The sequence below is a fragment of the Exophiala xenobiotica genome, assembly GCF_000835505.1.
Source record: "Exophiala xenobiotica strain CBS 118157 unplaced genomic scaffold supercont1.3, whole genome shotgun sequence".
Lineage (NCBI taxonomy): Eukaryota > Fungi > Ascomycota > Eurotiomycetes > Chaetothyriales > Herpotrichiellaceae > Exophiala > Exophiala xenobiotica.
This window is the reverse complement of record NW_013562492.1, coordinates 4,509,649-4,531,176: the sequence shown is the minus strand read 5'-3', so window position 1 is coordinate 4,531,176 and position 21,528 is coordinate 4,509,649. Positions and strand designations below refer to the sequence as shown.

The 21,528-nt window shown below is 52.9% G+C and overlaps 11 protein-coding genes across 11 annotated transcripts; 6 read left to right on the top strand and 5 right to left on the bottom strand.

The window, feature by feature from the left end:
* The first annotated feature begins 11 nt into the window (after nucleotides 1–11).
* On the top strand, nucleotides 12–1,449 carry PV05_05946 (haloacid dehalogenase, type II). Its single transcript, XM_013462523.1, has one exon. It carries the CDS (start codon nucleotides 166–168, stop codon nucleotides 1,003–1,005), a length of 840 nt encoding a protein of 279 aa, XP_013317977.1. The 5' UTR covers nucleotides 12–165; the 3' UTR covers nucleotides 1,006–1,449.
* On the bottom strand, nucleotides 1,187–1,766 carry PV05_05945 (uncharacterized protein; the record flags this gene model as incomplete). Its single annotated transcript, XM_013462522.1, has 1 exon — nucleotides 1,187–1,766. One exon carries the CDS (start codon nucleotides 1,764–1,766, stop codon nucleotides 1,266–1,268), a length of 501 nt encoding a protein of 166 aa, XP_013317976.1. The 3' UTR covers nucleotides 1,187–1,265.
* A 367-nt stretch (nucleotides 1,767–2,133) lies between these two features.
* Nucleotides 2,134–3,456, top strand: PV05_05944 (uncharacterized protein; the record flags this gene model as incomplete). Its single annotated transcript, XM_013462521.1, has 1 exon — nucleotides 2,134–3,456. The coding sequence occupies one exon, from the start codon at nucleotides 2,134–2,136 to the stop codon at nucleotides 3,454–3,456; it is 1,323 nt and encodes a 440-aa protein (XP_013317975.1).
* A 698-nt stretch (nucleotides 3,457–4,154) lies between these two features.
* On the bottom strand, nucleotides 4,155–4,754 carry PV05_05943 (uncharacterized protein; the record flags this gene model as incomplete). Its single annotated transcript, XM_013462520.1, has 1 exon — nucleotides 4,155–4,754. The coding sequence occupies one exon, from the start codon at nucleotides 4,752–4,754 to the stop codon at nucleotides 4,155–4,157; it is 600 nt and encodes a 199-aa protein (XP_013317974.1).
* A 169-nt stretch (nucleotides 4,755–4,923) lies between these two features.
* PV05_05942 (uncharacterized protein) lies at nucleotides 4,924–5,780 on the bottom strand. The gene has a single exon (XM_013462519.1). It carries the CDS (start codon nucleotides 5,505–5,507, stop codon nucleotides 5,187–5,189), a length of 321 nt encoding a protein of 106 aa, XP_013317973.1. The 5' UTR covers nucleotides 5,508–5,780; the 3' UTR covers nucleotides 4,924–5,186.
* A 147-nt stretch (nucleotides 5,781–5,927) lies between these two features.
* PV05_05940 (uncharacterized protein) lies at nucleotides 5,928–8,559 on the bottom strand. The gene has a single exon (XM_013462517.1). The coding sequence runs from the start codon at nucleotides 8,181–8,183 to the stop codon at nucleotides 7,857–7,859; it is 327 nt and encodes a 108-aa protein (XP_013317971.1). The 5' UTR covers nucleotides 8,184–8,559; the 3' UTR covers nucleotides 5,928–7,856.
* PV05_05941 (uncharacterized protein) lies at nucleotides 6,026–8,016 on the top strand (the record flags this gene model as incomplete). The annotated part of the gene is made up of 2 exons (XM_013462518.1): nucleotides 6,026–6,246; nucleotides 6,369–8,016. The coding sequence occupies 2 exons, from the start codon at nucleotides 6,026–6,028 to the stop codon at nucleotides 8,014–8,016; spliced, it is 1,869 nt and encodes a 622-aa protein (XP_013317972.1).
* Nucleotides 8,560–9,888: 1,329 nt separating the features above from the next.
* On the top strand, nucleotides 9,889–12,675 carry PV05_05939 (uncharacterized protein; the record flags this gene model as incomplete). Its single annotated transcript, XM_013462516.1, has 4 exons — nucleotides 9,889–10,086; nucleotides 10,146–10,273; nucleotides 10,328–10,707; nucleotides 10,754–12,675. 4 exons carry the CDS (start codon nucleotides 9,889–9,891, stop codon nucleotides 12,673–12,675), a joined length of 2,628 nt encoding a protein of 875 aa, XP_013317970.1.
* An 824-nt stretch (nucleotides 12,676–13,499) lies between these two features.
* PV05_05938 (uncharacterized protein) lies at nucleotides 13,500–15,953 on the top strand (the record flags this gene model as incomplete). The annotated part of the gene is made up of 1 exon (XM_013462515.1): nucleotides 13,500–15,953. The coding sequence occupies one exon, from the start codon at nucleotides 13,500–13,502 to the stop codon at nucleotides 15,951–15,953; it is 2,454 nt and encodes an 817-aa protein (XP_013317969.1).
* A 132-nt stretch (nucleotides 15,954–16,085) lies between these two features.
* Nucleotides 16,086–17,536, bottom strand: PV05_05937 (uncharacterized protein). The gene is made up of 2 exons (XM_013462514.1): nucleotides 16,569–17,536; nucleotides 16,086–16,384 (listed from the first exon to the last, which is right to left on the bottom strand). Exons 1-2 carry the CDS (start codon nucleotides 17,436–17,438, stop codon nucleotides 16,232–16,234), a joined length of 1,023 nt encoding a protein of 340 aa, XP_013317968.1. The 5' UTR covers nucleotides 17,439–17,536; the 3' UTR covers nucleotides 16,086–16,231.
* Nucleotides 17,537–18,141: 605 nt separating this feature from the next.
* Nucleotides 18,142–21,283, top strand: PV05_05936 (uncharacterized protein). Its single transcript, XM_013462513.1, has 2 exons — nucleotides 18,142–18,432; nucleotides 18,480–21,283. The coding sequence occupies exons 1-2, from the start codon at nucleotides 18,298–18,300 to the stop codon at nucleotides 20,976–20,978; spliced, it is 2,634 nt and encodes an 877-aa protein (XP_013317967.1). The 5' UTR covers nucleotides 18,142–18,297; the 3' UTR covers nucleotides 20,979–21,283.
* The last annotated feature ends 245 nt before the right edge of the window (nucleotides 21,284–21,528 follow it).

Genomic DNA, 21,528 nt, shown 5'->3' with positions numbered 1-21,528 from the left:
CCTTTTGGTTCCGAGAATTGAGTCGCCCAGTAATTGTGGTTCTAAATTCTGATTCCAAGATTGACCAGATATTTTCGAGATTTCAACCCTACCTACCTAGGTATCCATACTATTCACGGCGGTACCACCACATACGAAGCTATCACAAAGCCACAATACAGCAAGATGTCTGATGAACTGCCAATGCCAGAGCCGACGGTGCCTCGCAGGCCGTTTTCGGCATTCAAAGTCATAACTTATGATATCTACGGGACCCTGGTCGATTGGGAGACTGGCATTATCGACGGCCTTCAACCACTCGTCGCTCGGATTCCAGCAGACTCTTCGCACAGCATTTACAGAACCAGCGAATCCGGCCAAGGACGAGTCAAGCTGGCCGAGAAATTCAACGAATTCGAGGCACAAATCCAGGCCGGCAATCCCAGCATGAAGTACAGCCAAGTCCTGCGAGAATCGTATCTCAAGCTAGCTTCTGAATTCGGTGTGCAGGACAACAGCGAGGTGGTGGAGAAAGAGGCGCAACAATTCGGCGACAGTGTCGGTTTGTGGCCTGCATTTCCCGACACCGTCGACGCGTGCAAGCGGTTGTCCAAGTACTACAAATTAATCCCCGTGAGTAATGTCGACAGGGACAGTTTCAGCAAGACGTGCGCCGGCCCGCTGAGCGGGGTCGATTTCTTCCGCGTCTACACGGCGCAGGACATTGGCAGTTACAAGCCGGACCTGAGGAACTTTGAGTACCTGCTCAAGCATGTGAAGGAAGACGCGGGCGTGGAGAAGGATGAGATTCTGCATGTCGCGCAGAGCATTTTCCACGACCATGTGCCGGCGAAGAAGATGGGCTTGAGCAGTGTCTGGATCAATAGGAAAGGAGCTGGCATGGGCAGTGGTGGTGGGATCGAGGGCATTCATCAACGGGGAGAAGTCGGGTATGGATGGAAGTTTGCCACGCTGGGGGCATTTGCGGATGAGGTTGAGAGGCAGAGGGCGGAAGAGCAGAAATGAAGGTGCCCAGAAGGTAGTAGTTAGGACGAAGAAAGATGAAGATGAAGACGGAGGGACTTCAGAGTGAGCAACAAGTTGACTGCTGATGATACTCCTGGGAGTTGCTTTCAGCCTTGTCCATGTATCGCTTTCTGCCCGACTGATCAAGTTTGCCATCTGGTTGTCACGTTCAAATAGCAACCTTGGACTCAGGCACCCAAGAGAGCAGCAGGGAAGAGTTCAGTAAGCCCTCTGCTGGCCTTCTGCCTCTTTCAACCGGGTCATGAATCTATCGAGTTTGGTGGGCCGCCGAGGAATAGGTACAGTATGAAGTTGATCATCAAGGCGATGCCGCCGACAATGGCCCATGGCTTTCCACCAAGCACTCGCATGGCATCGGGGAGGTTGTCAACGTGTTGATACTTTCGCCAGAAGATGAGGTAGAGGTATGCCGTGTAGGTGGCGAGGAGCCCGATCAACAAGATGGCAATGAGTCCCGGAATAAGCCCCAGCTTCTTCAATACCGACGGCAAGCTGAGGATGCCGATTCCGATCTCGGTATGGATGAAGACGAAGGCCGTCTTCCATCTACCCAGGACACGGTACTGCTTGCCACCCTCGGCGGCGGCTTGGCCGGAGACACCCTGGCGCGTGGCATCGACTTTTCCGATCTCTTCGCCTTCGCCAATGGCCACGGTGTCCGGGTCGTGCAACTGGGACTCCTTCATGCTGTGCTTGCTCGGCTCTGTGACTGGAATCTCGTAGGGCTGTTTGATAGACATGGTTCAGCTGCGACACGGCGGTCCTTGCGACCATGTTCGGATCAGGCCGACTGAAGACCAGATGATGCCAGCCAACCACACTGCTTCTTGATATGTGCGCGTTCCCGGTATCTTCCTGTGGACGCAACAGTGCAAAGTCCGAGGTAGAGCATGCATTCGTTTGCCTGGGCTGGTTGCTTGTCTCATAACGGCTGCACAAAATCCAGCCATAGAACCGACTAAACAACTATTTACGAGAGCAACCGTGCTATGAAACATTTCACTTTTGGCCCTTGAAACTCACTGAGCGTACTGCCTTGGTTATAATTCAAGATAGTTGCGATCCTGATACCCGAGAACGAAGGCTACCAAAGCGTCAGAAGTCAACATGATTGCCTCACCACAGCCAACGGCCATCTTCCACCGGTCCCTCAACAAAAACTACGACACCGCGTCTGGCGGCGACGGTGTCTACATCGTCCACCCCGATGGTTCCCGAACGGTCGACCGCAGCAGCGGCTCGGCAGTCTCCTGTCTGGGCCACGGACACAAAGGCGTGATCGAAGCCATCGTCGACCAAGCCCGCAAGATGGCCTTCGCACATACGTCGTTCTTCACGAGCGACCCAGCAGAGGAGCTTGCTCGGCTGCTCATCGACGAAAGCGCCAATGCGTTCACCAAAGTCATGTTCCTTAGCTCTGGCTCGGAAGCAGTCGGGTCGGCCATCAAGATAACGCGCCAGTACCACGTATCGCGAGGCGAAACGAAACGAGTAAACTTCATTTGCCGACAGTACGCTTACCATGGCAACACACTTGGGGCGCTTTCCGCAGGCTTTAATCCGCCGAGACGACAGACATTCGAGCCGCTCTTGTCTTCGGCTTTCCACCACGTCTCTCCTTGCTTTTTCTCGCGGGATGCCAAGGACGGCGAAGATGAAAAAGCCTACGTCAATCGTCTCCTCCAGGAGTACGAGGACATGTTCGAGAAGCTGGGCTCGTCGTCTGTCGCGGCCGTGTTGATAGAGACGATGGGTTGGGCGACGCTCGGTGCCGTGCCAGCTGCAAAAGGGTATCTCATGCGGCTGAGACAGTTGTGTGATAAGCACGGCGCCCTGCTGATTTACGGCGAGGTCATGTGTGGCATGGGGAGGGCCGGGACTCTGCACGCCTGGCAGTCACTGGGTAATGCGGCGCCTGACTTGCAGACGATTGGGAAAGGATTGGGAGCAGGTTACCAACCAATCTCCGCGATCTTGGTCGGCCACAAGGTCCATCAAGTCATGCAAGCTTCGCAGGCCCAGCACCCTTTTGTGAGCGGACATACGTATCAGGGCCACTCAATTGGGTGCGCCGCAGCCTTAGCGACACAGCAGACAATCGTCAAGGACGATTTGCTTGCAAACGTAAGAGCGATGGGAGATCTCCTGGAGGAGGAGCTTCGAAAACAAGTACCCAACCTGAAGGAGATCAAGGGCCTTGGTCTGTTCAAAGCCGTCGAGTTTGCGACGCAGCCTGGTAACCGCATTGCCGCGGATGTGGCGAGCACCTGTCTTGCAAATGGGGCAGCCGTGTACCTGTGTTCTGCGGCCGTGGATGCGATTCTGTTTGCGCCGCCCTTCATTATCAGCGAGCAAGAGGTGCATGAGCTCGTAAGTATTTTTGCGGCATCCACGAGGCAGGTGCTTCAAGAGAAAAAAATCATGCAGTGAGCCACTCAATGTAGTGTAGATTTGTACATAGCATTCTTGCCGGATTCAGTGGAATATCATAGGCTTGCAGGCCCGTCGTTGCCTTCCGTTCTGTGTCCCGATTTGCAGCTGGCCAGAACAGCCCCTGCGATGGCGCAGGTCAAAATCCATGCCAGCGATCGTTCTTAGTCTGGGTACGGACAAATTGGTAATCCGCCCATGTCCGCGGAGCAGGATACCCGTTGAGTCCTCTGGCGTTTACTCCCAAGTCGGCTCGGCAAGACAAATGCAGCCTCTGATGTTCGCGCCAGTAATGAGAGAGGCGCCACGTCCGCAAACCAGTGGCCTTGAAGATAAAACTCGGGACATTCGCCTTGCATGGAAGGCAGTAACTCCTTTGGTATCTTGAGTCCGGCAGCGATATCTCCAGCTATCTCCGTCCGATGGTGATGTACTGCAGGAGTCAGCATTGCTGAGATTCGCCATGATACCTCCGCAACCACATCAGCGATTGCACCGTGTGTCTGTATAATTCTTTCCCTGGAAGCGGGCAAGTTCTGCACTGCTCTTCTCTTCTATAAATGCGAATTCAGCGTGATGGATTTGGACTTGCATCCGACTGGCGGAACATATCTGGTTCTGGTGACCAGCCTTATCGGTGTGCATCAGAAATCTCGTTTCGTCGAATATGAGGCCTGAGAGCTGGATCAATCAAAGGCTCAACCTGAGAGCGCCTTTCCGACCATCTCTTTCGCCCTTGGACTCAAATCCATAGCTAATGCCAGTTCATGCCCTCGTTCCCCCATTTTGACCCACGTCTTTTGCAGTATACTTATGATCTTGTCTTCGTCGTGCCCCTTTTCGAACTCGTCGAACTGATCATCCAGAAAGACCAGACACGCAACGTCTTCGATGATCTGCGCGTCCGGATCGCCCTTGCCTTCGCCCTTCTTAAGATCTTCCTTTGCAATTAGCGCAGCTACTTTGTCCGCTTCTTCGGGCGTGTAGTCACACTCAAGGCATATCTGCTTGACTTGCTCGGCCTGGCGCTTTTTCAGGAATGTGCGCCAGGCGAAGTAGCCTGGTCTCGTGCGCGGGTAGGAGTCGCGAGGAACTTCCCAGCGGCGGAAGTGTTGCGCTCGAGCTGCCGTCTGGACTAGAGGGGAGGGGTCTGCGGTGTGAAGAGACAGAAACTTGGTCATCTTCTCAGCGTAGTGGAGCTCGTAGGGGATTGAGGTGTCGTTGACAGTGATTTTGTTGGGGTCTTCGGCGTGGGCGGCGTCGATGAGGGAGAGGGCTTTCGTGAGGTTTGGCGCCATCTCGGGCACTGTGAATCCGGATTCAAGTTCAGTGTCGCATGTACGTAGCAGTTAGAGGATATTTAATCACCTCTCACGCGACTGCCCGAGGTACGTGGTAGGAAGGCGATGAGGAACAGATACAAAAATCACCGAAGAAAATCAAAAGACGACGTCATAGTCACTGTCTCGCGTGAAATGGACATGTTCATATCATTCTCATCGCCTGGATACTAGTAATCGCCATGGGCATACCATCGTAGATTTCCATCTCAATGGCATCCATCATGTCAATATCTCCGGGCAACCTGTGAAAGAGATCAGGTCCTCAAAGCGGCTTTCGTGCAGCTCTTCGTGACTCCAGCATTCAGCAGTACTATCTCACTTCCAACACTCCAAACAGCTCCTTTCCTATTCAACGACAGCATGGGCAATTAACGAGTCGAATACATTTCAGGCCCCGCCTTCACGTTTGGCATACTCGTCCTCCATTCTCTCAGAATACAGGGCGTCGGCCTCCTTCTGGGTGAGCTTCTTCCGCTCGCCGACACTCTCGCTCGTGATCCGCCCCTGCGCCGGCTGTCCAGCGCCATTCATGATGTGTGGCTGCTGACCTGATGAATTCGCTGGCACTGTCGTCCTCGTGGTAGTCGTTTTCTTCTGGCTGGCGTTCGCGCCTAGGCTGAGACCGCCTGATATGGCGCCCGCAAACGAGGCTCCGGCATTAGCGGCAGCCTCGGAGGTCTTTTTGAAAAATCCTGCGTCGTCGGACATCGTGGGATTACTGCTGTAGAGCAGATATTGTTTTATAGACGACGTCAAGTCCACTGAGATGTGAGATACGATTTATGACGTAGAAAAGGATCGCGAGTTGAATGAAAAGTATCGAGGCTCTTGAGCTCTTGGAGGAAGATGTGTATATACGTGATATACCTAGGTCACTATCCGTAGTATTCTTGCTCACGAACTTCGGCAAGGCTTCAAAACCGGTTTTGGTGCTGAGTTTCCGTATGTAGTCGGCCTTTGTCAAGAGGATTTCGAGGTATCCTGATCCCTGCAGCACCCCCAAGCCAGCGACGTCATGCCGATCGAACTGCGCAGTCGTGGGCATCGTGGCCAATGGACTTTGCCTGGAGTGCCTGGAGTAGTTCTGCGCCGGGCGCACACCTATTCTGTACAAATGTTCTGAAAGGGGTAGAATACATCGAAGATACAGGCTGCTCTATTCATGAATTACAGGGGTTCATTCACAGCGAGAAGGGCATCGTCTCAATACCATGCAGCTCGACAATATGAGCTCTGAATGGGCTTCTGAGCCAACTTACCCGGCCCCTGAACGCTCAGCCTTGCCGCCTATTGTCACCCCCTACTATGCCATTCACCCACACAGCGGTGCGGTACAAATCTCTACACCACAATCGCTGGCTCACTCAATGGCCTATTCACCCGAATTTCGCAGTATTGACTGCTATTGTTGTATTCTCGGTCAATACAGCCATTCACACTCTTCAGTGTACAAAACCACCTCTCCATCACACTGTAACTTCCTTCTTTCTTTCCTCTCTCAGGTTACGTTCGAACACACATTTTCAGACTGTTTCTTGACTAGAAGTCACTCTTCACACCTTGAAACAGCATTGACACAATTCGAACACCTGGAAACACCTTCATCATGAACGTGTTCATCCTTTTCCTGATCTCTTTCCTCTCCCCGGGCGTTGCGCTGGCCGCAAACCCCTTCGAGCCTGGTAGCGTGGAGCTTGCTGTCGCTGGTCTTTCTGTCTTTGGTCTCTTCTCATGGCACATGGTCAAGTACCATCATGGACACACTTCTTCAACGGCCGAACACCTCTTGGATACGATTGAAAGCAATTTCACGTCTTCATGGGCACTCAAACCAACCATTACCACGACTCAAGCACCAACCACAACCACAGTAACTGTCATCTCTTACGTGACGAAAGAAGTCACATTCCCCATGGACGAGCCCTCAAACAAGATCGCCAGGGACAGTACCTCGAACGTCGTGACAGAAAGAATTCTCCTAGCCAACAAGGCTGTCAAGGACCTTTTCCACAATGGCATCACCTTCGTCCGAACCTTCATCGTCGAACCCGCCTGCCACGAGATCTTCAGAGTCTGCAAGCAAGCGACGAAGGGACCTCTTCTGAAGTCGTCAATCTTCCTCATCAACCTTCTCCGAGCACTCAACTGGACCCTGGGCAAGGCAATCTTTCGTGCAGTCCTCTTCGTCGACTACTGCATCATCATCTTTGGCACCATCAAGATATATGCCTACCTGTCGCTCGCCTGCAAGAATGTCACCGGACTCTCCCTCTTTGACGTCTTGAAGCTCCTCATGACAATCATCTTCCCACGACGTGCTGGTCGCGTGTCGGCCGCCACGCAAACTGAGGATGCTTCTCCGCCGGCCACCCCTCCAACTGTGCCTGCACCTGCCAGTTTGGCCCCTCGTGCTCCTCCCAAGCCAACCGTCGAGGACGCCGACGATGGCGACGATGTCTCTCCGCCTGCCAATTCCCCTACCACCAGCAATGTGGTTGTTCTGCGCCCGATCATCAGGGTGCCCAATGAGGGTACTTCGATCTTTGTGGACCGCCGCAGGGCAATGCCCCGACGGGTTCGATTTGCAACAGGACAGGACGCCGCTGGTTCATCTCCTGGCCCTGCTTCGGTGGCATCGGGTCTCGGAAAACGAGGCTCGAGGTCATTCGAAGAGCAATCGACTCGTGCGGAGGATGGGCCGGCTGTTGCGCGTCCAGGTCGAACGATCTTGGCTCCTCATGTTCGTGGAGCGGGTACCGAAAAGTGTCCATTGCCTCAGGGCAGTTTTCCGGGCCTCCTTGCCGCTGAAGACGACAGCACACCAACAATCCTACCCAAGCGGGTTCGGAGGACAGAGGACGATGGTACGACAGTCCCTGTTGAGCAGGAAGATCAAACCACGACCGAGGAAGAGCAGGAAGTGGACATGGAGGTGGACGACGGCTTCTCTGAAGGTTCGTCCGACCTAGAGATCATCACCGACGACCAAATGGACGTCGAGTCTGCTATTGCTCTTGCTCTGCCTGTTCCTGCCAGCTCGTCCATGGTCCAGCAAGTTCAACAGGCAACTCCAACGAGTATTGTGCAGGATGCCAGTACCGGAACAGATGAAGGGATGGGAGGAGGAATGGTGGTGGTGGCTGCTCCGAGTGCGCCAATCGTGCTCACTGAGGAGGAGGAGGACTTTGCACCACCAGGATTTGGGGAGGAAGAGTAAATGGTGCCATTGAAGGCACTGGTAGTGCCGAAAAGACGAGAAGTGAACTGATTCGCAGAGACAGGCAGCTCGTGAAGGAATGAAAAGCTGCAGAATAGGGCGAATGAACAAAAGAATTCCACGCACTCAGTCCCCGTTCGAGCCTCGCGTTTCAAAATCGCCGACATCGTGTCCCGAACCGGGGGAACAGACACGTTCTTGCGGGCAGCTAGACGACTACTCGTACATCAATGCTGCAAAGTCCTTTGTCCCCCAGCTTTGGTCAAAAGTCCGAGAGCTTCTTAGGCCGTCCCAGAAGCAGTTGGCTGACACTGACTGATGGGTAGAAAATGACTCACTTTCCAAGCTGCCCGCGATAGTGACCAGCAGATCTTGTTCCTATTTGGCCAGTCTCTCGGCTTTTTGAGCCTGGCTACTCGTAGAAATCGGGTATTGGTAAGAAACCGGACTTCGATCGTGGGGCAGAAAAACACTGCTTGGTCAGGATGATGGACTGGACAATCGCAGGGGTTACCACGATCACGAAGGGCTCATGCGCTTTCGGCCGACTCGGGTTGAGAAAGTCAAGAGTGGCACGACCACGCACGATTCCATCCCGTAAGCCAAGGCCAATTGCCATGAGACGGGACAGGGACAAGATCTCGGGGCCGCCGGCACGATTGAATCCGACTCCGAATACGCGGAAATTTTTCTCAAGTCGTCAGAGTTGATTGGGGGCGGAGGGTGAGCGGAGAGCGCACGGTGGAATGGGCGCTAACTGTGCTTGAGCAAGAGAACGATGCGATAGGGTTGTAGCCAGGCGGGTGGGAGTGGTGACGGGCTAGGAGGGAGCAAGTCTCCGTGCGTCTTGCAGAAAAGAGCACCGTTTCTTCTTTCGGAGGATCCGTGGATCTACAGTACGTACGTACTCGTACCATCAGAACCTACCAGGTAGCTGAGGTAGTATGGATGTCCACGTGTTGACGGACTGTAGGCTATGAAGACTCACCAGACATTCTGGTGCCCTCTGGCCGGTTTGGTGCCTGTGAAACACGGGTCCATCCCAAAAGGACGTCTGAGACGGACAAGCCAGAAGCGAGACCAAGAAAAGTGCGACGGTTTGGCAGGAAATGAAGCCTGATACAAGACGGGGAAAGGTGTTAAACCCGATAGAACAACCAACAGGTGCAGGTGAGGTCCCTACTAGTAGGCCCCTAGCAAAAAGTGGCACGGTGGTCGCATGGACGAAATGGTGGTGCCTGGAGGGCGCTCATGATGGCTCTCTTCAGCCATTTTAGGCGGGCTTGGGCGGGCTGGTGCAGGCTTGGGGCACCATCCGCGGCGAGTTTCAGGACTCAGGCTCCGACCCATCTCGTCATGACCTAAACCCCAAGCAGTAAAAGACAAGGAGTTGGAGGTTGTAAATCGTATCCCTGCAGTGCCCTGTCCATTGCCTGTCCTTGCCTGTCCACCCACCAACTCCATCATCTGCTGCCTTTACACAATAAAGATGATACACTTTCTCTGCCTGATTTCTAAAACCTCCGACTCCTGACCGCACCACCTTTGATTGCTTCGACCGAGATAGTCGTCGTACCGTTTCTTGGATTCACTCTTCGCTCCTCTTCCGCATTGACTCTGTGCCTGGAGCCAGTCCGCAACATTGAACACAGTGCTTGTGCAACGACCTGGACTCTTGCCGCTCGTGTACTACTAATCCAACTTCATCCGCCAGCGGACATGCGGCCATTGGCTTACAAATCCTGATTTCTCCGCCCCGTGGCCACCATCGGACGGGCTTCTGCATTCCTCCGCCGCACGAGCATCCCTCAAGATTGCCACGAACCCGAGAGACACGACCAACCCTCCCTCCGCAGTACCGCCTCCCGCGCAATGGACCCCCGGGGAAGCATTGACAGTATGGGGTATGACATATCCCAGTTCATGCCCCAACAGCCTCACCAGATCTTCGGTGCCTACAACCCCGACGGTACTCCTATACCTCCGACCTTACCACCAGGTGCATACTTTGGAGATCTGACTGATGGAGGACTGGATGAGAACGATCCTAAGCGCCGACGTATCGCTAGGGTGCGTCACCATACCCTTGTTTGTGGAGGAGAGTTGACACATTCTGACCCTCATTGTAGGCTTGCGATATGTGCAGGAAAAAGAAAATCAAGTGTGATGGAAAGATGCCCAAGTGCGGTCACTGCATAAACTATAAAACAGAATGTATCTTTACACAGGTGGAGAAGAAGCGAAATCCTCCCAAAGGGTCAGTCAACAGCCATTCGAGTCCGTCAACGTCGCACAACTGACTAGTCACTAGTGCCAAGTACATCGAGGGCCTGGAGAATCGACTCGGCCGAATGGAGTCCCTATTGCGCATGTCCGGCCTGTTGTCTGAAGACGAGGCTGGCAAGACAGATCTCGGGACTCTCGAGAAGCGCCTGGCTGAGAAGGCCTCTGCAAAAGAGAACGGTGCCAAGGCAACCGAATCACCAGCGCCTCCGAAAAGCGGTGGGAGTTCTTCAGTACATGAGAGCTCTCCGAGGCCTGGATCTACTCGAGATTCACATGACACTCCTCGTGACACCATAACCACACCAAGCACAGTCGACGGCGACAAGTCTCGGGAGGAGGTAGAGAACCTTTCCGAGGCCATGTGCTCCCTGGTCACCAACAATGTCGGTGAGACAAGATACATCGGTAGGTGACGCACTATGTCGGATTGATCACTACTAACACATACTAGGATCGTCATCTGCGTTCTCTATTTTCTCAAGCAAAGGTATCGAGTGGGTCAATGAGAAGACCGGAGATACTTCTTTCCAGGAAACGATCCAGAATGCCGTCAACGAAGATGACAACAAATGGCAGTATTGGAAACCTGAAGTGTTCGGCGACATCTTTGTACGTCGCGTCTTCAAGCCGCTGCCCCCGAAAGAGGAAGCCCTGTCGTTATTCAAGGACTTCTTCGAGAATTTCAACTGCATGTTCCCGCTGTTCCATGAACCCACCTTCATGCATCTTGTGGAGAAGCAATATTCCAAAGATCCCTACGAAGGTAGTGGTTGGTGGGCTAGCATCAATGTGGCGCTTGCCATCGCATATCGCATCAGAGTTATGAGCAATGTCGTTCCACAAGAAGATGACCAGAAGGCTTGGTTGTACCTGAAGAACGCCTTGGGAGTCATCACTGAACTAACCATGCGCAACACCGATTTACTTAGCGTTCAGGCGCTTCTGGGCATGGCTTTGTTCCTGCAGGGGACACCAAACCCTCAACCCTCCTTCTTTCTCATCTCAGCTGCCATCAGATGTTCTCACACAATTGGTCTCCACAAACGTGGGTCAGCCTTCAACCTAAATCCCATCGAAGCTGAGCAGCGAAAACGGGTTTTCTGGATCGCATATTTACTGGATAAGGATTCTTGTCTGCGAGCAGGTCGACCGCCAGCGCAAGATGATGATGACATGAATGTCGAGTTACCGTCCGAGGATCCTCCCGATAATATTGGGAACGTCCCACTCGCCGATGGAAAAGGCAAGATCAACCTCTTCCGGCTCATGTGCGAGTTTGCCATCATTTCCAGCAAAGTTTATCGACAACTGTACTCCGTTCGAGCCTCGAAACAAAGCGATGGTGAACTGCTCAACACCATTGGCGAGCTCGACAGAGAGCTTGAAGCATGGAAAGACAGCATTCCAATTGATTTCCGCCCTGAGCACGAAATCAAAACCTCCCACACACCACTTATCCTACATATCGTCGTCCTCCATTTCTCATACTACAATTGTCTGACCACAATACATCGGATGTCTGTCCACCACGGGTATTGGACTAGTCGATTGTCCGAATACGCCATCCAAGGGCTTAATGCCAGGCCGCTCAACCCGAGGGTCTTCTCTTCTGCGGCGCTCTGTGTTTCAGCAGCCCGCGCCTCTATCCACCTCATCAAATATATTCCACAGGGTGACTTCGCCTGCGTATGGTTGATCCTGTATTTTCCAGTTTCAGCACTCGTCACACTCTTCGCCAATATCTTGCAGAATCCTCAAGACACTCGCGCCAGAGCTGACATCAAACTAATGGACCTCGTTGTCAACTTCTTAACCAATGTCGCCCATGACGAGGGTACCGGTTCTCTGAATCGTATGTTGACTGTTTGTTCGGAATTCGCGCGGATTGCACGCGTTGTGATTGATAAGGCTGAGAAGGAGGGGTCAAAGCGTAAGCGGAGACTCGTGCCAGAAGAGGTCCTCCGCGTCAACCAGTCAGCTATGGCACAAGCCCAGGCTCAGATCAATGGAAGAGGTCCTGGCTCCAGGAGATCCAGCGGCGCAGGTGGCTCTCCTCGGACTGCTTCCACTATCCCCGCGACACATTCTACGCCTGTCGCTTCCATGAATACTAACCCTCAAACATTCTTCAATATGTCCAACTTCGAAAACAATGACTATGCTGACTTGCTCAGTCAACCTGGTTTAAGCCCAGACATGGGACACATGCCTAGTGCGACCATGTCACCCCTCAATGCAGGCTCTTTTCAACAACCTTTTGTGCCACAAGATCTGTGGCAGATGCCCATGACATTCGAATGGGATTGGGCAGAGTTTGGACAAACAGGCTACAACGACTTTATATTCAACGATGGGACGATGCCACGGCAATGATGTTCAAGTCGTGGAGTTTGCTTGTATGAACAATCAAGGATTTCTGGCTGGCTTTTTGCGGAACGGTCAAGCAATGGCGCTTTCGAGAGACAGAGCTTATGTGTAGCAGCGACAATTATTGTACCAGTATCAGATACCCCATTCAGATGACCAATCCTGCACTCTCTGGGTCCTGTGGTCTGGTAATCTTCGAAGTCTCTACCACCATTACACCAAGTTCCAAGGCAGACCAGTGAATATCCCATCTCACCTTTGCACTGAGGTGGTGACAGGCTGGACGGAAGAGCTCCATTCACCACCACACATCACGCTCAAATTCTTGTATTCACTGCGTTTACTGCCACTGCCTCTCTTCCTTTGTCACCGCAGTTGCTGCTGGCTTGGCTGGACTTTTCGAAAATTCAGTCTGGCCTGCGAATTTCAATCAACATGATGTCCAGAAGTTCATGCTTCACGGCTCATTGTTGTCTCCACAGGCGTAACCAGCCGCCTTTGTCTCGCCTTGCGCGCTTTGTCTCCTATGCCAGCGTTTGGATTGACAACAATTGTTGCTTTGTTCAAACGAACTGCCTTCAAACAAAGACTGCTGCACTGAACAAAGACAGCAGTTTTCCTGCCTCGCTGAACGACTGCCGGCGTTTCCACTTCGCGTGGCCTGCTTGAAATATCCTCCTCAGCGAATTCTACCATCCTGTCTCTTCTCTCAGTACAACATAAATAGAAAAATACGGCTCATCTGTGATTGCCCGCCACTTCAGCAAGGTGATAATCAAGATACCCCGACAAGACATTCCTTCAGCTTCCTTATACATGATTCTCGCAACATGGGAGGTACTTTCCTACTATTGACAGTCATCTGGCTGAGGGTTCAGGCTTGGTGGGCTGTTGGCGTTGAAACACCACCAACTATCAGCCTTCCTCTCGACGCGACTGGGTTCTCTCCACCTGCGGTTTTCGACTCTGCCATATGGCTTGACCAATTCCTCAGCTTCCTCCACGTTCCGCGTCCTGGCCTAATCTCAGTAACCTCCCGAGGGGATGGGATCTCGCTGAACATCCACATGCCCCTGACCACCGAACTCCTCTCTCCGGTCTCCTCGCTTGACCGTGGCTCTCCGCTCCTCGAGTTCCTGCGGTTGCCTCCGCCGTCGATCCATCCATCGAGAACAATTCCTCTCAATCTGCACGATCAGGCGTTCGTGACAGGCATAATTGAGTGTGATGCGACTTTGCTCGACACTGGTTCCGGTCATGCACACGACTGGCAAGCTTGGTCTGGGTCTCCATACTTAGGATGGCTCGCCAAGTACTTGTCTGGTCACTTCCAGCTACCTTTCGCAGCGGATCGGGCCTACAGCTCTGGGCCCTACTACTATGAGGTGCCCGGATCACCACTACCACTCCTGCTCGTGGTATTGCTCTCCATCGCTCTACTCAGATTGTTCTATGCCGCATTCCTGCAAGGAGTTTCTGCCCCAGAGACTGAATCACTGGAGGAGACGTACTCGGTGAATCCCGTCGAGGATGGTTTCATCAGAGAACTCTTGGGCAACGCGGCAAGAAATCAACTCGAAGGCTCCGATGATACTTCTGCTGCTGACAGCGCCACATCTGACGCTGCTGTCAACACTGAACCAGACCACTCTGTCCTGAAGTTGAGTGTTTTGGTGGCTTTTCTACGCTTATCCCTCGCCAGACTATCGTCTCAGGTTCGAGATTCGACCGAGACAAGTGCTGCTTATGACGCGCAAATCCAACAGAAAGACAATGAGATCGCTGCCAAGGCGCAACTCCTGAAGCAAAAGGGTCACGAGATTTCGACCAAAGAAGAAGTCATCGAATCGCAGGATAAAATAATCCTTGCTAGGGACAGCGAGCTTGCATACCTGGAGAAGAAGCTCAAAGGCTATGAAGGCACACCGGAACTGAGAGAGCAACATGATGATCTCAAGAACCTGCTGAAAGAAGCAGAAGCCAAAGAGAAAAAGCAGGGTTCCCTGGTTGCTTCACTCAGAAAAGGGATCGACAAGCTCAAGGAAAAGAGAGATGACGCGCAGAAAGAGTTGGAAAAGGTACAAGCCTCGCAGAAGACAGTCCAAGAAACCGTTGCCAATCAAGGGAAAGTCATAAAGGCGCAAAAAGAGTCAGCCGCAGAGCTCGAAAAAACCAGAAACGACAATGCTGGACTTGAGTCAAGCCTGAAGGAAAAGCAGTCCGAATTGGAAGAAGCCTGCAAGTCGCGTGACGAAGCTCAGAAGGAGGTAGAAAGCCAAGAAAAGGACTATATGTCGATAGTCGATGATCTCAACGAGACAAATTGTGGTCTTCAACAGAAACTCGACAAGCAGGAAGAGGTCATCCGACGCCGGACTCTGTCTCTGTCCGAAATGGAGCAGCTCAAAGAAAAGACGGAGAATCTTCAAGAAATTATCGATGCGCAGAAGGCTAGTTTGGACGAACTCATCAAGGACAATGGGAAGCTTTCTGATCTCAGCCAGACTAGCATTGCTGCCGCGGCCTCTCTGGCCCATTCCGCTGCCTCCAGCTCTGCGTCTGCTGGGGGAGAACCCTTCGCATCGACAATTCCTGTGGTTTCCTTGTCCGACTTCGAGGGCACAGTCGCTCCGACCGCGTCTTCACCCATGGTTATGCCTGGCTTCCTCGATCAGGGGCGAGAGCAAGTCCAGACAGGGGGTCTCTTCAAATTTGAAGAGAGTCACACTGGACCACGAGTCAACCTCAGTTTCTTGAGGGATGGTGGCGGTCATCAGACATCGCCCGAGCCCACCACGAATGCCGCTCACCTAGCCTTCCCTCGCGAAGGAGGAGGAATCCTTTTCGGTGCGCCCCTGAGGAACGCCGAGGGCATAGTGACGAGGCCGATGACCCAAAAGGAGGAGGAGGAGTGGCGAAGACAGCGGGCAGGAGCACAACAGGATGCCGCCCGAGACCCCACCACTCCAAACCCTGGTCTAAGAGAGACTACAGAGACACCGGCGTACAGCCAGGGGAGTGATCTCGCTACGGGACCAAATGGTCCCGAGGTTCCCGTTGAAGACAAGAGGGACGATGGGGGTGCCACGGCCCTGGATGAGTCCAATGACGTTGTCGAAGATAAGACGGAGGGTCAGCGACAGGAGAGGCTTATGGTCAATCTATCTCAGAGGCGTGATGAGACCAAGGAGGGGGCTGCAGAGGCCAAACGTGCCACTGACGTTGCCGAACGGTCCGAAGTTGGGCGGAAAGCTCTGATGGAAAGCAAATGGGCAAAGAAATAAGGGACAAAAAGGGAGGTGAAGAAGATATGAAACGGGAAAGGGAAATAGTACAACACGATCAGGTGCAGGGAAAAATTGGACAGGTTCGGTCCGGATGAAGGAATGGTGGGAATGGAAAGGAATATGTATATGGGTCATGATCGGATACCTCTGATATCCGAAGAACATGTGTCTTGAGCAACAGAAAGAGAGAGAGAGAGAGCGCGCTCAAGTTCAGTGCTTTATGAATCAGAAGTTTCTCAAAGCGAAAAACGACCATCCAAGGGGCAAAACCCCTCTCACAATCCCACACCCTCTGCAAAGTTCTTGCACGACATACAAAACCCCCAAGTCTTAGCACAATTGAACTCGATGCTTTCCTGACTACTATCTGGCGACGTCGTGCCTGCCCCATCAGACAAGAGAATCACATCGTAGCCTTTCGTAAACGCCTGCGTCGCTCTATGTTAGTCCTTTTCCCCACAATTTATGCGCGGCCCCCCCTCGCTCCGCGGATTGTTATTTTGCCTCGATGGAGGGCGGAGACAGGAGATGGGAAGCTATATAGAGGATGAAGGATCAAGGATCAAGGATCAAGGATTAGGAAATGAAGGGCACGTGGAAGGGGTAACTTACATCCTGCAAACTTCCACCCACGCACTGATCCGTGTTCACGCCGGCGAACAATAACGTCGTGATACCCTCGCTTTCGAGGAACTCTGTACACGGCGTGCTTGCGCCCCAAAGGCCGGACATGCGATTCTTATGGATCCACACATCGGCCGGAGAGGCTTGGAGGCCTTCCTCGTACGCGGCGCGCAACTCGGGCGTGAGATCGGCGTTCCAGGTATCACGCATCAAGAGGCGGCCGCCGGGGACAGTGGTGGTGGTGGTGGTGGTGGTGTTGTTGTCGTCGAGATGGACGGGTCCGATATCAGTGCCTAGCCCCTTGTAGATGCGCGGGTTCTTGCCGGACGTTTCGATCTGTGCGTCCGGGCCCGGAAAGGTGTGGCAGCCTTCGTTAACGCCGTGGGAGTCGATGGCCGCGGATTTCTGTTCGGCCGACACGCGGGCGTAGGAGGTGAATTGCGAGGCGAGCACGGTTTCGAAGCCGAAAGCTCGGATGGTGGAAGGAGGCATGGAGAGGACTTCGGCGTCGGTGAGACCCCAGTTCAGCCAGATGATGCGGATGCCGGCCTTGCGGGCAGCGGGGATGGCGTGTTTGAGTAGTTGCTGCTGGGCGACGAGGCCCTTTGAGTCCGCGGGGCGGCCGAGGGCAGGGGACAGGAAGAAGTTCTGCATGTCGATGATCACGAGGGCGGACTTGGACGAGGCGATGGTGATGGGCAGTGTGGTGGTTTCGAAGGTGTAGTTGGGTGTTGGGCTAGAGGACGTTGGGGTGGGTGGGTGAGTCAGGTCAAAGCCTGTAGTGGAGTCGTAGAGCCAGAATGAGCCTTCCGGGTTGCCGATGATGGCTTTGCGATGGGATGGGTCGGTGTTGTTCATGATGCGATGAAGAGAAGAGAGGCCGGGCGAGGCTGTGAGAGATAGGGGCAAGCAGTCGAGGGGGGATTATGGGTTATTCAAAAAAAAAAAAAAAAAAAAGAGCCTAGACGCAGGCTTGTAGGAGGAAGGACTTGTTCAGGTATTGAGAAAGAGTTGCAAGATTGACATGCTCGATGCTTCGTCACAGCAGCGTTCATATGTCCTAGAAGATCAGGACTTTGTAGAGAGTACTGTGTTATATCTATCTCTCCCACCTAGTTTCTTGCTGATATCCGTTGTTGGTCGAACCCCGCAGCACGAGATAAGCGTGGATCCCGAAAGGGAAGGAGGAATTGCAATATCCATGCCGACAATGCCTAAGGCGGATTGTCTCGTTGCTGGACACTTTATGGTATATCACAGCGAGAAGAGGTCGGAGTGACAGGGTCGGACCGCGTCTTGACAGGACTGGTTTCGATGAGACCGGTAGATGTGTCTCGGCAGGGCTCGTTGGGTCGGTGTGCTGCTGGGGGTGACTCTTTCTTCTGCGGTTGATACATTGTTGAACACCGTGTAAGTGAGATATTAGCCATGTATTGAGCACCTCGTGATGCAGTCGCCACAAGGATCTGAGGGTGAGGACCTTCGAGTTGGTGGTGGAAGAATGTTTACAATTTACCCCACACTTCGTCATTTTCCAGATCGAAAACTGTCCATTACTGACTTAAAGTCGGTGTTGGCAATTGTCCTCGAGACCACTCAAAGCCACTTGAACTTCTACCACACTTCAGTCTAGCTGCATAGCGTCCGTCCTCAATTGCTCTTCGTTGACTCTGTACATACCTGACCGCCTCCAAACTGCATCTTTGCTTCCTGCATCATGGCCCTCCTTCAAGCCAGAGTCAAAAGTGTCCTGTCAGGCGACACCTTGATCATCACCAACCAGAAGGGTGCTGAGCGAACTTTGTCTCTGGCCTACATTTCAGCTCCTCGCTTGAAGAGAGAAGGCGACGAAGTAAGCTGCAAGTCTCTTCGGTGGCCCGGTCCAAGCTAACTGTACAGCCTTTTGCATTCCAATCCCGCGAGTTCATTCGAGAGCAGTGCCTGGGAAAAGTCGTGCAATTCCAGATCCTATATGCTATCCCTACCACGAAACGAGAATACGGCCGAGTCAAACTTCCTACCGGAGCTGAATTACCCGACTTGATCGTGGAGGAAGGCTGGGCAAAAGTGCGGGAAGATGCAGGAAAGAAAGAAGACGACGAAAATGCATTGGCTTACCTGGACAGGCTCCGCTCTCTGGAAGCCGAAGCCAAATCACAAAGCAAAGGCGTTTGGGGGAAGGGCGGCCAGATAGAGGCATCCTCAGAAGTCTCTGATCCCAATGCGCTGGTGGAGCAGTACAAGGGCAAGAAAGTCGATGCCATTATTGAGCGTGTCCTCACCGGTGACCGCCTGATTGCGCGTCTCATGCTTAGCCCGACAAAACACATCCAGACCATGCTGGTTCTGGCTGGTATACGAGCTCCTGCCACCAAGCGAACGTCTCCGGAGGGCAAAGAGATACCCGCTGAGCCCTACGGCACCGAAGCTCATGCCTTTGTGGAGGAACGACTACATCAACGAAAATGTGCCGTAGAACTACTGGGTGTTACGCCGCAGAATCAGCTCATGGCAAATGTGTTACATCCCAGAGGAAACATTGCAACATTCCTGCTCGAAGCTGGTCTGGCTCGATCGAACGACCAGCATGTCACTCTACTTGGCAATGAGATGGCGCACTTCAGACAAGCCGAGAACGCAGCAAAGAATGCCCGAAAGGGTGCCTTCACAGGTGTTTCCGCTGCCAAAGCTGCTGGTGTACAAGAAGCCGATTTTATCGTCTCTCGGGTACTCAACGCCGAAACCGTATTCATTCGCACGCGGTCTGGCGATGAGCGGAAAGTCACGCTATCGAGTATACGGCAACCCAAGCCCTCGGATCCCAAGCAAGCTCCCTTTGGTGCTGATGCCAAGGAGTTCTTGAGGAAGCGCTTGATCGGCAAGCATGTCAAAGTCAGCATTGACGGCAAGAAACCTGCTTCGGAAGGGTTTGAGGAGCGAGAAGTAGCTACAGTGGTCGTCAACGGGAAGAACATTGCCTTGAGTTTGGTCGAAGCTGGCTATGCGTCCGTGATCAGACATCGGCGCGATGACGATGATCGATCGCCTGACTACGATGCCTTACTGCTTGCTGAGGAAACCGCTCAAAAGGAAGAGAAAGGGATGTGGTCACCCAAACCGCCTGTGACCAAGCAATATCAGGATTACTCTGAAAGCTTGCAGAAAGCCAAGATGGAAGCTTCGGTCTTGCAGAGGCAAAAGAAAGTCCCTGCCGTCGTCGATTTCGTTCGAGCCGGTTCGAGATTTGTCGTCCTCGTCCCTCGCGAGAATGCCAAACTTACCTTTGTCCTGTCCGGAATCCGCACCCCAAAGCCTGCAAGACAGCAGGGAGATACTGCCGAACCATTCGGCCAGGAAGCCTTGGAATTCGCCAATAGGAGATGTATGCAACGAGATGTTGAAATCGACGTCGAGAACACGGACAAGGTCGGCGGCTTTATTGGCACAATGTATGTCGGACGTGAGAACTTTGCAAAGGCACTGGTCGAAGAAGGTCTCGCAGAGGTCCACGCCTATTCGGCCGAGCAGAGTGGACATGCCAACGAGCTCTTCGCTGCAGAGAAGAAAGCAAAAGAAGATCGAAAGGGAATGTGGCATGACTGGGACCCTAGCAAAGACGCAGCCGAGGAGGAGACTCCTCTCCCTACAAACGGCACAGACGGCGCCAATGGAGAATCGGTCGAGAGGAGAAAGGATTATCGCGACGTGATGGTAACGCATGTCGATGAGGCTGGCAAACTCAAGATTCAGCAAATTGGGTCGGGCACGACAGGCTTGACCGAGCTGATGAATGCTTTCAAATCATTCCACCTCAACAAAGCCAATGATCAGCCTCTCGCCGGTCCTCCCAAAGTTGGCGACGTCGTTGCTGCCCAATTCACTGCCGACAATGAGTGGTACCGGGCCAAAGTACGCAGAGTCGATCGTGATGGCAAGAAAGTGGATGTGACTTATCTCGACTACGGAAACTCGGAGACACTTCCTTGGTCTCGCCTACGTCCTCTAACACAACCTCAGTTCTCAACTCAAAAACTGAAGCCACAAGCCACAGATGCGGTGCTCTCTTTCTTGCAGTTACCCGCCGCGCAACAGTATCTCCGAGACACGGTAGATTTCATCATGGAGCAGACCGAAAATCGGGAATTGGTGGCCAACGTTGACTACGTCGCTCCCGACGGGACTTTACATCTCACTCTGCTCGACCCGAAGATCTCTTCCAAGATTGATGAAAGCATCAATGCTGAGGTAATCAGAGAAGGCCTAGGGATGGTGCCCACGAAATTGAAGGCATGGGAACGTCAAGCCGCCGACACGTTGACGAAGTTGAAAGTCCTTCAGGATGAGGCTAAGGAAAAACGTCGAGGTATGTGGGAGTATGGGGATTTGACGGAAGATTAGACATGCTGCTGCAATATTATCATGAACATCATCTCTGAGTGACGGCCAAAAAAGGGCAGGAAAATTCATGAAGTCAGAAAAGCATTTTACCTGGGGATTTCAGGATGGTCCAGCGCCGGAATTCGCTTTGTTGGTTGAATATCGATCTTTCATCCAGAATTCCACCTCAACCTTGACCATGATGCCACGAGAAGTGATTGAAGACTCGCATCCATGGCCCAGTCCAGGTTAGACGTGCACGGCAAAAATAGAAAGCAGCTTACATGATGCATCTAGAAGCATGACTTCAGCTGACGGAGAATCCATCACTTATTATTACTGTGTAGAAATCGCACGAATACCTGTCAGCTAAGAGCGTGCTGGAATTGAGGCCCGGCGAATTGGCAAACATGTGAGAGACACGGCCGAGAGAGACGGATGGAATATCCAGTCACCCACCAAGCCTACTCGTAGTGGTCTTCAGGTGGTAAGGTACCTACCTAACTTAGTGCCCCCCAGTGCCCACCTTGTCGCCCGTAAGATCTGTGGGTGCCACGGTCACCACGGTGCA